This window comes from Clinocottus analis, unplaced genomic scaffold, assembly GCF_023055335.1.
Source record: "Clinocottus analis isolate CAN_PGR_092001 unplaced genomic scaffold, fCliAna1.0.p SCAF_8, whole genome shotgun sequence".
Taxonomy (NCBI): domain Eukaryota; kingdom Metazoa; phylum Chordata; class Actinopteri; order Perciformes; family Cottidae; genus Clinocottus; species Clinocottus analis.
In genome coordinates, this window is record NW_027176240.1 from 21,160,907 (window position 1) to 21,175,795 (window position 14,889).

The 14,889-nt window shown below is 51.9% G+C and overlaps 1 protein-coding gene across 7 annotated transcripts in view; it reads right to left on the reverse strand.

The window, feature by feature from the left end:
- birc6 (baculoviral IAP repeat containing 6) overlaps positions 1-14,889 on the reverse strand; it is an 82,869-nt gene that overhangs the window by 43,385 nt on the left and 24,595 nt on the right. For 2 of the 7 annotated variants that reach the window (XM_068568333.1, XM_068568341.1), the window contains exons 33-55: positions 13,883-14,010; positions 13,616-13,747; positions 13,039-13,444; positions 12,329-12,541; positions 12,023-12,156; positions 11,312-11,465; positions 11,103-11,219; positions 10,852-11,012; positions 10,550-10,676; positions 9,684-9,794; positions 8,258-8,540; positions 7,585-8,156; positions 6,810-6,985; positions 6,616-6,712; positions 5,979-6,173; positions 5,688-5,888; positions 5,323-5,602; positions 4,983-5,239; positions 4,144-4,252; positions 3,677-3,925; positions 2,046-2,949; positions 1,756-1,899; positions 132-261 (exon numbers count right to left, since the gene is read on the reverse strand). In XM_068568333.1, the coding sequence (XP_068424434.1) occupies positions 132-261; positions 1,756-1,899; positions 2,046-2,949; positions 3,677-3,925; positions 4,144-4,252; positions 4,983-5,239; positions 5,323-5,602; positions 5,688-5,888; positions 5,979-6,173; positions 6,616-6,712; positions 6,810-6,985; positions 7,585-8,156; positions 8,258-8,540; positions 9,684-9,794; positions 10,550-10,676; positions 10,852-11,012; positions 11,103-11,219; positions 11,312-11,465; positions 12,023-12,156; positions 12,329-12,541; positions 13,039-13,444; positions 13,616-13,747; positions 13,883-14,010 (5,280 nt within the window). The remainder of the gene's footprint in view (positions 1-131; positions 262-1,755; positions 1,900-2,045; positions 2,950-3,676; positions 3,926-4,143; positions 4,253-4,982; positions 5,240-5,322; positions 5,603-5,687; positions 5,889-5,978; positions 6,174-6,615; positions 6,713-6,809; positions 6,986-7,584; positions 8,157-8,257; positions 8,541-9,683; positions 9,795-10,549; positions 10,677-10,851; positions 11,013-11,102; positions 11,220-11,311; positions 11,466-12,022; positions 12,157-12,328; positions 12,542-13,038; positions 13,445-13,615; positions 13,748-13,882; positions 14,011-14,889) is intronic. The other 5 variants (XM_068568334.1, XM_068568338.1, XM_068568337.1 and 2 more) reach the window with 5 other exon arrangements.

A 14,889-nucleotide genomic window follows, 5' to 3' on the forward strand; every position in this document is an offset into this window, starting at 1 on the left:
GTGGCAGAGCTTAGCGACAGGCTAACGAATGAGCGCGTTCACGCACTAGCGGCGGGGTTTTCTATTGGCTGCCAGCCGTACACATCCACAACGGAAAGGTTTTAAAAAAGGTTTCTCTGCTGGAAACATACCCGACACCCGGTCCAGCACCTCCGCCAGCGTGGTGGAGATGGGCAGGTGGAGGGTGCGGTACTTGTGGCCCGCCCCGTACATGGGATGCTGGATCATGTGGCTGGTGGCGTTGATGCGTCCTTTGTATAGCTGAGGAGAGGAAAGGGCACAGAACGGTTGTGTGTTAGCATGTTAGCATGTTAGCATGTTGTTGAAACATAAAGCGACAGGACATCAGGGTATAAGGACTTTAACAACATATAAGACCTTTTCACAGTATTTTCAAGCAGATTATAGTCCAGTTAATTGTTTTTTCATGTTCTTCAGAGAGGTTGGATGACACTGCAGGCAGGACAGACCCGGGGATTAAAGATGGACTACTGAGAAAACCGTTCACTTCATTTACATGGGATGAAATCAGGAATTCTTTGATAAATTCATCGCCTTAATCCGGGAAAAACACCCTTTCACTGCATTTTCAAGCTGTGTGTATGTGTGTGTGTGTGTGTGTGTGTGTGTGTGTGTGTGTGTGTGTGTGTCTGCAAACTAAAACCACTAGAGGTGGGAAGAAATCGATACAGCGTGGTATCGCGATACTTTGCGTGGCAATATTGTATCGATACACATAAGCCAAGTATTGATCTTTTATTTCATCAATTCTAAAGGTCTTTATTCTTAGAATAGTAAAATCTATTTTTGTTTGACAAAGTTTTCCTTTGGGGACAGTTTGCGGTTGAAAAAAAGGTAATAAAATATGTCGCAATACTCAATATATCGCAGTATTGCGATAATATCGTATCGTGGGATCTCTGCTGATTTCCACCCCTAAAACCACAGGACATTTATAAACATTAACAGTTCCACTCTTTCTAAAAGAACGAGGAGAGTACAGTTGTGAAAGGATGAAACCGTGGCGTTGTTAGCTAAATGCTAACGCAACAGGTGGAGGCGTGTTTACCGCCGTGTGTTAGCATGCTAACGTTTGCTCGTTGTTGGGAACGTCATTCGATTTGCAGCCGTTTGCTCATAAACCAAAGTGTGTTGGGCAAAGGGAACGTTTGACCTCATGGTGGCGCTAGAGGAAACCAACATGTCGTGGCGATTCATCCAGAAGCGACAGAGGACGCGACACTGGGGCGTGAATGCATTTAGAGAGTCTCCATCAGCACGAGGAAGGTTCTCATCAGCCTGGTGATCTCTTGCTGGGGGTGAAAGGTCACGATAAACACGGCCATGAAGACATCGTGCAGTCTCGTCACCTTGCCCAGCACGCCGCTCTCAACAAGACGGAGCGCTTCACGACAGAACAATGAGACGGCGAGGAGGTTAAAATGGCCGCGTCGGGGTAATTAAAACTAATTGTTCTACATCCTGATCCAGGACACGCACACAGACACACTAACACAGACACGCACAGAGTCCTAAAGAGCGTTTCTGACAACCAATCATGGAGCCGCGTTAAATATGGAGCAGTAAAGGTGTCATTGAGGAGACGCTGCTCATCAGTCTGAGGAGGCGTCTGCGTTCACATCGCTGTGCTGCCCCCTTGTGGCCGCGGCCCATTCCCACATCAATCACGTTTACAACCACCAGCGTCACGTCGGTCACTGCAGCGCTGACATGTTCCTCTGCCGAGTGACCCACCGGGCAGGGCGACTGGAGGAAGACCGTGACCTTCTCGTCCTCCAGCATCAGCTGCAGGAAAAGCCTTCGGATGAAGCCTGAGATGTTCCCAGAGATCGGCACGTTGCCTCGCTGGGGAGCCGACTGGAAGAGCTCGCAGAGAACCTGCAGCCAGAGAGGAGACATGAGGAGAGTGAAGCCTCTGATGCCCACAAGGCCTTAAGACCTTCAGCTTAAAAAACACGACAAAAAGCATCAACTACACTAGTCTGAGGATTTAAATCTGTGCCGAGTGTGATGAAGGAGCAGACCTGAGCCATGAGCCGCTGGTTGTTGGGGTGGCAGGAGATGCACTGGAGGAAGAAGGCCACGGTGGTGTTCTCCAGAGCCGTCCTCTGCTGCGTGGTGAGTCCTCCCGCCTGCCCGGAGGACGCCAGCGAGTAGCGGGACCCTGAAGCCTGAGGCTGGGATGGCGGAGGAGGAGGAGGAGGAGCAGGAGGCCTCGCCGCAGAGCCAGAGCCCGGATGCTGACAGCCCGCGTTGGCACCGGCGCTGGCGCTGGAGTGGCACAGCAGGAAGAGCAGCGCCGTCCAGAGCGGGTTCACCTCCGGCCCGCCCAGCCAGTCCTTCATGGCGTGGCTGTTGCCCACTTCCGTCAGGAAACGCAGCACCGGAGCGGCGAGCTCCGCGGCTAAAGGCGGCCGGATGTGCGAGGATGAGGATGAGGAGGAGTGGTAGTGGTGGTGGTGATAGTGTTGGTGGTGCCGCCTCTCGGCCTGAGCGGCGGGCAGAGGCAGGTCGGCGCTGGCCAGCAGGCCGACGCAGAACTGGGCGAGCCCGCGGACCAGCAGCGACGGCAGGCCCGAGGCCAGCAGCTGCTCGATGGCGCCCGGGGACTGGGAGGCGGCCGCCAGCGTGGTCAGCTGGGACTCGGAGAGGTCCGCGGGCGGCGGGGGGCGGGCGTGCTTGGAGTCGTCCGTGAGCCCGGCGGCGCTGGTGTCGGCGTCGTGCTGCTTCTTGCCGTCGTCCGTCATGGAGAGCCGCTGCTGCTGGGCCTGAGAGTGGCTGGCGCTGGGCGCCGACACCACGCCCATCCAGGACATGAGCAGGGAGAAGTAGCTGGGGTGGATGTGGCACATGGAGCACAGCAGGCTGTCCACGGCCTTCTTCAGGACGATGTTGCACGGCAACGACATGGACCAGTTAAACAGCAGCCTGCAGGAGGGGAGGGGAGGGGACGCCGTCAGGTCGTTAGTCCTCAAAAAGACCGCAAAATCTGATGAATATCAACACCAGAGACACATTATACTGGATTTAAGACGCTGCCCCAGGCTCCAACATTGATTGAAGATGCTGAATATAATATTCAGAGGCTATGTGTTGCCTCCACGTGGAGCGGAGGCTTGCAGCTAACGGTGCTAACAGCGCTAGCGGTTAGCATGAGGAGGAACTGGGCTCCAAGCGCTTCATTCTCTGATCGAGTACACACTTTATTATGGGTCTGAATATTGAATTGAGTCACAAATAGTTGTTAGACTACACTACATGTAATGAACTGTGAGAAGTTTAGTTGAATACGAGAGATTAAGATATTAACAAGAGCCTGTGTGTTCACATACTGAAGATTACTGTCTTTCTTGGGCATAAATGTTAAATGATAACTTTAATATTGCTGTCTTCAGCAGGTGAACCTGTAAAGACCTTTAATATCTGTCTGTGCATGTTCAACCTTGACTTTCATGTCAGTCTGACATCCTTAAGTTGCGTTAGAGCGAGAAACGTGTCTGTAAATGATACTTATTCAAACAATTATGACGCAGCAAAGTGCTCCAATTTCCCTTCTTTTTCCACGGAGGTGAACGCCTCTGCCCTGTGTGTGTGTCTTCCTGCGTGCATGTGTGTATTCGTGGTGTTAGTAGTAAGTGAAAGCGTTGTGACTGACTCAAAGAGCTCTCTGTTGAGCAGCGCGGGCAGGTCGTAGTCCACGGGCAGCTCGTAGCTGTGCCACAAGATGGCCGCCACGCAGTGGAGGTGGGAGGGCGAAGGCATGAGGAGGCCGTACTCCCTCGACGACGAAGAAGAAGAGGAGGAGGAGGAGGAGCAGCCGGCGCCAGCGTATCCCATGTGGACGCCGATCTTGTGGGCCGCCACCCGCGATGAGTCGTGGACCCACTGGAGCAGAGCCTGGATCCTGGAGCGAGGAGGTACATAACGTCATCGGGCTTTTGGAAAACACGACATCACCCTCAGAGGAATTTATATGCAACAAACACGAGCAGTACGACAGTTAAACGGTGTCCTTCCACTGCCCTTGCTATCTTTTACGGTCTGTCTAGAACGTCACCTTGACAGAGAGCGGTTCTCATTGGTCGGTGTGGTTAAAAGGGGGCGGGCTGGACGAGGACGTACCTGTCTCTGGTGCCAGCGTCCTGCGTGGTGCCCAGCTGGTACAGGATGTCGATGGTGGAGTCCGAGGAGAGGCCGTTCAGCCGGCCGAACAGCAGCGGACTGTTCAGGTCTGAAGGACGGAAGCAGAGATCCAGATGTGTGCAGATGTGTTAGACTCATTGGATGGTTCATACACAATGTGAACAATGGATTTCATGACTTTTAACCAACTTTCCATGTCTTTAAACCACATTTTCTTGACTTTTAACCACTTTTCTGTGACTTTAAACCAAATGTTCATGATCAAACATTGTGTGAAATGTGTGTGTAAACAGTAAAAAGTGATAAAATGTAGTATTTAAACTAACAATGAGGATTCAAAGCATACAGTAAACCTTAAATGACTCAAATGAATGAGATGATTAAAAGAATAAACATTTAAATAGATGCCTGTATGTATGCTGCTGATATTTTGAGCCTCTTTCTTTTAAAAGCAGATTCATTATTTAAACTCAGCGTGAATGAACACATGAACACATGAATATAACACATTTACAGGACTTTTACGCAACTCTCCCAGGTTTTCTATGAGCGAATGAACCCTGTAGATCTCATTCATTCAGGCTGCAGTAAAAGTGCTTTGAGGTTGTTTTTTGACCTGTGAAGCTTTTGCCAAATATTGAAATTGTTTGTGCAGAAGAAAAGAAACACTACATATAACATGAACTATGCCCTCGTGCAAGTCTTTACAACTACAAGCTGACTGAAGGACCTCTTTGGGCGTTGCGTTGGAATATTTGAATCCTATTTGATGTTTTTAATGTCCTGCGATTAACTCTCGGCGGCGACGTGTGACTCACTGGCGGGGTCGGTGCCGGAGGCGGCGCAGTTCCTCAGCAGGATGTCGATGAGCTTGAGTCCGATGCGCGTGGACTGCAGGCCGATCTTCACCAGCACGGCCTCGATGTTGGGCGAGTGCATGCCGCAGTACGGCGACATGAGCAGCGCCGCGCAGGTCTGCAGCAGGTTGGCGGTGGGCGCGGCGGCGCTGGCCATCGTGGCCTCCAGGTCGCTGACGTGGGTCAGGCAGTGGTGGAGGAGGCGGAGCCACCCGATGCTGCAACGGGGGGGGACGAGGTTACACAAACAACCGGCGCCAACGCAAATGGACGAAACGCAGGAAAATGTGTTTCTGGGCACCTGGTTTTAGAGACCTGGTCCTCCGAAGGCAGGAAGGGGTTGTTGACGGTGGCGGACGAGGTGTTGCCGAACGCCGTGAGGCCCAGCAGCTTGATCTGAGACAGCCCCAGGGTGCTGGCGTCGCGGGGCCGGTGCAGCCGCAGGCAGACGGCCGACGCCACCTCCGCCTTCACCAGCTGGATCTTGATGTACGTCAGGCCGCTGGTGACGACCGGCGTGGAGAGCGGCAGCATGTTGACCCCGTCGGCGCTGATCTCCACCGAGACCGAGGACGGGCAGGCTGGAGGGGAACGGGCGGAAGAACGCCGTCAGCGTGGACGGTTTGCAGAAATAGTGACGCGTTATTCCGTCTGGATGCTACTCACTGGCGAGAGAGGCGAGGTGCGGCTGGATGTGCAGCTCCTTCAGCAGCACGGCGGCGGGCAAGTGGATGGTGAGGTCGCACCAGGCCTCCTCCGGGAGGAAGATGTAGGACCAGGCGGCCGAGCGGGCGCGGCGGTGGGGCGGCGTGGCCTGCAGGAGAACCTCCGCTGGCTGCGCCGTGGGGCTGCTGGATGTGATGGTGCCTGTGAGAAGGACGAGCAGATCATTCAACCCTCAACAGCTTGAGACATCAGATCGAGAGCGAGCAAGAGGGAGAGAGAGAGAGAAAGTACCTAAAGGAGCAAAGTTGTGGAGTCCCTCGGCGTTGTCCGGCTCCGACGTCATCACTCGGGCTTTCAGGTTGCCGTCCGCCGACTTCCCAGGACCCGAGTCCAAGAACTTCATGATGGTGGACACCATGCTGCGCGCCGTGTTCACGATGGCCCGGGTGCTGGTCACCATGTTGTTGCAGATCAGCTGCACGCCACCTGGGATGACAGACAGGAAGTTATCCTCCAAACGGCTTGGATTCACGTCGTCGTGCATCATTTCTATCACAAACTTCAGGGTTAAAGTACAGTGGGATAGGACTGGTCCCGGACGGTGACAGTGAGATTTTGGGTTGTCTGACATTGAAGTCGACGGGGTTAAATCTTTAATTTTCAATCCAAAGTGAGACACGTTCACTGACGGCTGATTTGGAGACGAGGAAATAGTAAAAAGTCCGAAATTTGGCATCAAAATCTCACATCGGAACAACTTCGACCAATCAGAAAAGGAAATTCAATGGCTGAGCCGACATCGTATCAGCGCCAGTTTAGAATAAAGATGAGAGCAAAAGCAAAGTATGTTTGAGGGACTTTGTCACAGCTCAGCAAAAGTTTTTGCACCACATGCTACACATACAATCTGATGTCTGGAGATACCGACCCATGTCGTGGAAGGCCTTGAGCGCTTCGCTGGTGTCCAACACCCGCAGGATGAACCACAGGAGAGGCTCCGACAGCTGACATGTGGAAAGAGACCCCTACAGAATGTCACATTAAAAACATATCACATTGTTGGGTCATTGTTTTTTTGTTTTGTTCAAGGTGTATTGGAAATACTAAAATCAGTACAATCACCTGTCTGCCCATGTAGCCACAGGCCATGTAGGTGAGGATGGGCTGCAGCATGACCTGCACCGACGTGGCCCTCTTGCTGAGGGTGGTGAGGATGGTGAAGAGGCCGTCGCCCACAGAGATGGCGTCCAGGCCGCCGTGAAAGTTCTCGTGTTTGGTCAGATGGAGGCCGCTGGCTCCTGAGGAACGAGAGCAGGTCAGCTCACAGCGGGACAGTGTGAGTGAAGGTGGGCGTGTCTTATTGGAGGTAGGCGTGTCTTATTGGAGGTAGGCGTGTCTTATTGGAGGTAGGCGTGTCTTATTGGAGGCTGGTGTGTCTTATTGGAGGTTGGCGTATCTTATTGGAGGCCGGCGTGTCTTATTGGAGGCTGGTGTGTCTTATTGGAGGCAGGCGTGTCTTATTGAAGGTGGGCGTGTCCTATTGAAGGTGGGCGTGTCTTATTGCAGGCGGGCGTGTCTTATTGAAGGTATGTGTGTCTTTTTGAAGGTAGGCGTGTCTTATTGGAGGCGGGCGTGTCTTATTGAAGGTGGGCGTGTCTTATTGAAGGCGGGCGTGTCTTATTGAAGGTATGTGTGTCTTATTGAAGGTAGGCGTGTCTTATTGGAGGTGGGTGTGTCTTATTGAAGGTGGGTGTGTCTTATTGAAGGCGGGCGTGTCTTATTGAAGGCGGGCGTGTCTTATTGAAGGCGGGCGTGTCTTATTGGAGGTAGGCGTGTCTTATTAAATGTGGGCGTGTCTTATTGGAGGTGGGCGTGTCTTATTGGAGGTGGGCCTTACCTATGATCATGGCCATGGCGCTGCTGTTGCACTGGCCCAGCGCCGACAGGATCTGGCTCATGATCTGCTGGTTGGCCAGCACCAGGTCCGCCACGCCCGCGGGCGGCCCCTGGCTGAACGCCGACCCGCCGGCCACGCTCTCTTTGCTGCCGCAGACCTTCTCCTCGTCCGACACGCTGCTGTCGGCCGCCCCGCTGCCGGCCGGCGGCAGCCGCCCGCTGAACTCCCTGTCCCCGGACAGAGGCAGCTGTACCAGCAGGTTGACCAGCTTGAGGAGGTCGAACATCAGCTGGTCGCGCGTCGTCTCGCCGCAGACGGCCTTGGCGTCGCCCGGCCGGATGATGTTGGCGAACAGGCCGCCGAAACACGCCCGGGCGCCCACGGAGCTGTCCGAGCCGCTGCGCGACACCACTTTGTCGGCGCAGGTGATGTAGTGGTGCACCAAGAAGGTGATGGACTCGATGACGGAGGAGATGGTGGCCACTGACACCACCTCGAAGTTTTGCTCCAGAGTGAACTCCAGGAGCTTCACCTGGGCATCCAGCGGACCCTGGCCCGACTGGAACGGACCCCTGGAGAGGTCCCGGGTGAACCGTTAGCTCACCAGTCACAGGAGCATTATCGGACTGACAATTGTGCTTTAAACGTGCAAGTATTATCGATTGAAAAATACCTTTCTCGAGAGGCGATTGCATACCTCTCAGTAGACAGGATGTGCATGAGTTTGAGGAGGAACTCGCTGAACATCTGCGGGCAGGTGGAGGACAGGTGGACCTGCAGCCGGCTCAGGAACTCGTGCATGGCCTGCGTGGCGGTGGGTCCCACCTGAGAGCTGTGCTGGCTCGTCCCGTTGGTGCTGCAGCCGGACAGGAAGCGCACCAGGACGTGGACCAGCGTGGGGTCGGACACCATCTGCTGCGCCGTGCTCTCTTGAGAGCTCATCCCGTTGTTGGAGGCTGCAAGTTCAAAAGTTCAAGACCTTAGATTCCATCATGGAACTCCACACAAAATCGACAACGACCCATCAAAGTAGCTGCCGACGGGAAGCGGCTCGAGGAACGTTTAGGAACTCCTGAAGTGAGAGCGAGAGTTCACAAAGCAGCGTCGCTCTCAAGTCCCTCGTCAACCTGCTCATGCTGTTTTGCTTCCAGGTACAATTTACTTTAGAAGTCCACATTTGCTTTCCCTTTTTTATTTTAGTATTCCTCCCTCCATCCTTTCTTCCTCTTCCCTTCTCCTCCATCCTTCCTCCGCCTCCTCTTCCATCCTTCCTTCACCCTCTTCTTCTTCCCTCCATTCTCTTTCCCCTTCCTTCCTCCCTCCCTCCTTCATCCTCATCCCTCCTTCCCCATCCTCCTCCTCTCGCCTTCTTCCTTCGTCCTCTTTCCCCTTCCTCCTCAGTCCTTCTTCCTTCTCCTCCATGCTACCTTCTCCCTCCCTCTTCTTTGTCTTCCTTCCATTCTCCATCCTTCTCCCTTCCTCCTCCTCCCCCTCCATCCTTCCTCCTCCTTCTTCCTCCCTCCATAATCCATCCTCCTACTCGTCTCTCCTTCCTTCCTCCATTCTCCTCCACCCTCCTCCCTCCTTTTCACTTCTCCTCCACCCTCCTCCCTCCTTTTCACTTCTCCTCCGCCATCTTCTTCCTCCCTCCATTCTCCTCCATCCTTCCTTCCTCCTCACTCTTCCAGCTTCCCTTCTCCATCCTCCTACTCCTCCTCTCTCCTTCCTTCCTCCTTCCTCCTCCCTCTTCTTCCCTTCCTCCCTCTTTTTTCTTCCCTCCATCCTCCTCCCTCTTTGCCCTTCCTTCCTCCTCCTCCTCCCCTTCTTCTTCCACCCTCCACGTATCCATCTCGTCTGTGTGGATGAACATCATGCTACACATTCACTCTGATCCTCCGTCCACTGTGGTCATGATGACTGAGCTCCTTCAGAGTCTTCTAGAGGCTTATTCTCACACAGCTTACTGGTCGAGGCGCAAATAGAGGAAATAAAAGGCTAAATGAATGTAATCTGCGCTCGGCGTGGCGTGAGGCCGCAGGCCGCCTCCCAGCTGTGACTCCCAGCTGTGACTCACAGGAGAGCAGAGAGGAAGTACTGACCGCAGGCCGGCATGTTGGTCATCAGGGTGAGCGAGTGCAGCACCAGACACCACGTCCTCAGGGAGGTGTTGGGGTACCACGCCAGCACCGTCAGGAAACTGCTGATGGATGCTGGACACACACACACACACAGACACACACACACACAGAGCAGGAATACAGTTAAACCTCTGGGTGAAGCAACACCCTGCGTTTGCTGAAACCTCAACAGAGTCCTGAAACGCCATCAACACGGGAACTTTACCACGTAGACGCAACGCAGAGTTATGAAGACACAATGAGCAATACGTTATCATAGCAATACGATATCATATTTATTATATCATATTTATTATAGCAATACTATATCATATTTATCATATCAATACTATATCATATTTATTATAGCAACACTATATCATATTTATTATATCAATACTATATCATATTTATTATAGCAACACTATATCATATTTATTATATCAATACTATATCATATTTATTATAGCAGTACTTTTAGTGTATGTATGTGCAATACTGTTATATTTTGTGCCTTTTTAAATAAATTTAATCATCTTCTTCCTCCTCCCTTCCTTCCTTCCTCCATCCTGTCTCCTCCCTTTAATTCTTCCCTCCATCCTCCTCCCTCTTTCCCCTTCCTTCCTCCCTCCTTTATCCTTCCTTTTCCTTCCCTCCCCCCTTCTTATTTTGTACCTTAAGTTCATTGTAATTCTGTGTTAGGAGAGCAGAATAATGTTTTCATTGTGTAGAATAACTGTTTGTTATCTGTGCAGATGACAGTAAAACATCTTGACTCTTGAGGAGCGGGGTCAAGGGGGCGGGGTCAGGGTCAAGGGGGCGGGGTCAGAGGAGAGGGGCGTCCTGACCTTGGTTCAGAGGGATGGTGGGCACTCGGCTGGCGTTGAACATGAAGATGTCTGATCCGGTCTCCTCGCTGCCGGCAGAGCAGGTGTTGAGGCTGAGCGTCAACCAGAGCTGCAGCAGAGACTCCAGCTGAGGAAGAGGAGGAGGAGCGAAGGGTTCAAGGCACTTTGTTGAGTTTACACCGTACCAGAAGATGCTAAAGTCATTGAGTTGACATTAATATTCTGCCTTTTCTCACTACTCATAGAGACGTTTGTCTTTGCAGGATAAGAAACCTAAGTCGGGAGGTTCTGGTTGTGCTGACCTGCACGTGGTGGACCTGCAGCATGGAGAAGAGCTTGTTGAAGCAGGAGCTCAGCATGGGGATGGAGGAGGGCTGCACCAGCAGGCTGCCGGCCGGAGGAGAGCCTCCACCGTGCAGAGCCCTCAGCAGGGAGTCGTCCGTCCCGTTGGAGGCCGGGCTCACTGGAAGACACAAAGCAGACACTCTCACAGAGCGACCACGAGGGCGACCACGAGGGCGCGTCTCCCGCTGCCGAGCGGCCCGCGGCGTACCTGTGGACGAGCTGGAGGTGAGCGCCTGCAGGATGGAGTCGGCCTGCAGCGTCGCCATCATCTTCAGCATCAGCTCCGCCTGCTGCTCCAGGCCCACCTCCAGCCGGGCGTCCAGCGCTGCGAAGCACAGAAACCGTTCAAGTACACGGCGGGACGTTCGTTTAAAAAGGGTCGAGACCCAGACCTGAAACCTCTCTCCGCTCTCTCACCCTGCGACACGGACACCGACAGGCTCTGAGAGCCGGGCTTCTCCACGGCCACGGGAGGTTTGGACACGGGGATGCCGACGCCGCCGATGTACGGGTTGTACCCGTACGTGCCGTAATCGGCGCCCCAGTAGTCGTACCAGGTGCTGCTTATGGGCTGTGGGAGGGAGCAGAGCTACAGGTCAACTTCTACGAGTACGAGTCCCTTTGTTTAGCTGCTCAGAGCAAAGAGAGCTATGCTAAGCTAAACTTCAGGAACAGCAGGATGAAAGCGGAGGAATCAGGACTCTTTACGACGTGTTTAACTCCGTGTGAAGTCCAGATATATTTAGTGAAGGCTGGTTCAGAGTTCAGGTAAATAACTGTGATTTAAAAAGTGGAGCACATTCGTAACGCTAACAGTTAGTTTATAATATTATTCTATAACGAGAGGCTCATGTCACCATGTTTACAATGATATTAAACATATACATTAAGCTAATTGTGGAATTCATGGAGTCTTTATGCTTATAATCTTTTAGTGAACAAAATAACACAATTCAAGTAAGAAAAGGAAAATGTGATGAGATAAAAAAGTGTAAATTTCCAAGAAAGTTATTCTAAAATATGTAAAATACTAAATGTAAATTGTAAGGTTGTCATTACATCAACACACCATGAGCAACAGACAAGCAATAAACATAAAAAAGAATAGATTAATAATAATCCTCATACCTTAAACACTTTGGCAGCAAGTGGATCTTTTTCCAAATCAATATCTAAAGGATCAATATCAACGTCCATCAGGTCCTGCAGCAGGTCAAAGTCTATGTCTTTATCTTTCTCCAGAGAGGACACGGGGGGAGCACCTTCAGGAGGAGGAGAGCAGGAAACACAGAAGCATGAACGCGACGTCACTAAAACACACGAGACAACGCGTGCAGCCGGGCCAGAAGAAGAGCTCTCCACATGGACACTGAGGGTAAAAGTGTGTGTGCATGCTGTGTGTGTGTGTGTGTGTTACGGGGCAAACCCACGCACTTTGGAACAGCACCGAGGACGCCCCCGCAGTACCTGCAATGATGTCAGGCACCAGGGCCTCATCAATGCTCTCCACCAGGGGGACGGCGGCCGGCTGCGGGAGCGAGTCGTCCGAGTCGGCGCCCGCCGAGGACGACGACGCCCCGGCCTCCTCGGCCGCCGCCGCCGCCGCCTCGTCCATGGCGTCCAGAGAGCCGGCGGAGAGCAGCTCACCTGGAAGCAGAGTTTAACAATGTGGTTTATTCAACCTGCATCCAACTCCAAGGTTCAAGGCCTAAACAACAACCTCCAGATAATGACTCAAATAATCCCAATAAATCAAAGCCTTGGACTATTATCAAGGATTTTAGTCCAAAAACTGTGTCGTTCGGTTCAAAAATGGAAAGGTTATAACCTTTAAGCCTAAATCTGATCAGATTGGGGCATGCTGGGTATCAAACGTTGCATAAATCTCTCCTTTAGACTTGTGACGCGTCTGAAAAAACAAATCCCAGACCACCGATCGCAGTTAGAAAAGTCAAACGAGAAGGTTCCTGGTAATAGTTTCACCGCATACAACAAAAACACATCCAGTGTTCATATTATCCTTAAAAATAGAGATTAATAATCTTGTTTAAAGGACTTAAAATGTCTCTAAAAGGCCTTTTAGCCAGAAGAAGACGTAGCAGCAGTCTGGACAGAAGACAGATCCACCAGCCTGCGTCACACACCTGCCAGGATGTCCTGCAGCATGCAGGTGAGGGAATACTGCGCCCAGGCGCCGCCCCAGGAGATGTCTCCTCGGTTGAAGTCCGTGCCCACGAGCAGCAGCAGCAGCCGCTCCAGCTGCTGCTCCGACACCACCTCGCACAGGTGGATTGTGGGCCGCGTGGCGTTGGCGATCCTGGCGAGGACCTTGCAGACGAAGAGGAGCAGGTCGGCGTGGCAGGTGAAGTCCATGGAGAGGAGGAAGAGGGCCAGCTTCTGCACCACCGAGATGCAGCGCTCGTGGGACAGCGTGAAGGGCAGCGGCTCCACCTCCGGGGTTTCTTTGGACGCCGCCGCCGCCGCCTCCGTGTCCAGCGTGGAGCGCGGCCACTCGGCCGTCCGCCGCAGACGGATCAGGTCTTTAAAGTGCTGGCGGAGAGGAAGACGTGAAGGCGCGTTAAGAGGAGCGACGCCGGCCGGTTTGGAGGGAAACAACCAGAGCAGACATGTTGTTCAGTGAGGTGTGTGTGTGTGTGTGTGTGTGTGTGTGTGTGTGTGTGTGTGTGTGTGTGTGTGTGTGTGTGTGTGTGTGGCGCTCACCTTGGACGTGGCCTGCTTGAGCTTGGCCTGCTCCACCAGCAGCTTGTAGGAGGAGCCCTTGTTGCTCTGGATCTTCTCCTTCTCGATTTGCTCCACCAAAGCTTTCTGTTTCGCTTTCAGTAGATTTAACTGCTGCAGTAAAAAGGGCTCGATAAATACAAGCACTGCAACAAGGACCCATGTGGTGCCGCAGGAAACACACACTCATCCATTCATCCATTCATCAGGCTTCACGTGTTCAGAGGCGTCAGAATCAGACACGTTTACCTGCTTGTGGTGGACCAGCTGCTTGCGGATCTTGCGTGAGTAGAGTCGGTCCAGGCTGCTGCTGCCTTTAGCCGAGCGGCTGGAGCTCTGGGAGTGAAGGCTGTTGTTGATGAAGCTCCACTGGATACCTGCAGGACGACGACAACAACAACAACAACAACAACAACAACAACAACAACAACAGCATCACTTCACTGGTGTGGGGACAGTTTGCAGTAAAAAAGGGAAATAGGCAGACGGATAAAAGAGTTTAGGATCTGAAGTGAGATGAATCATCGTATGAAAGGTTTTCATGCAGCCTAAAGACTAAAGACTAGAGACTAAATACTAGAGACTAGAGACTAAAGACTAAAGACTAAAGACTAGAGACTAAAGACTAAAGACTAGAGACTAAAGACTAGAGACTAGAGACTAAAGACTAAAGACTAAAGACTAGAGACTAAAGACTAAAGACTAGAGACTAAAGACGAGAGACTAAAGACGAGAGACTAAAGACGAGAGACTAAAGACTAGAGACTAAAGACGAGAGACTAAAGACTAGAGACTAAAGATGAGAGACAAAAGACGAGAGACTAAAGACGGGAGACTAAAGACTAGAGACTAGAGACTAAAGACTAAAGACTAGAGACTAGAGACTAAAGACTAAAGACTAGAGACTACAGACTAGAGACTAAAGACTAAGACTAAAGCCTAAAGATTAAAGACTAAAGACTAGAGACTAGAGACTAGAGACTAGAGACTAAAGACTAAAGACTAGAGACTAGAGACTAAAGACTAGAGACTAGAGACTAGAGTCTAAAGACTAAGACTAAGACTAAAGCCTAAAGCCTAGAGACTAAAGACTAGAGACTAAAGACTAGAGACTAAAGACTAGAGACTAAAGACTAGAGACTAAAGACTCGTCCGCTGAACTCACAACGCCATGAAGTCAAGTTGTAAATTGAATGAGCCTAAGTAGCTTAAAATAAAAAATCGTGGTGGAAAAAGCCCATTTCCACCACAAAAAA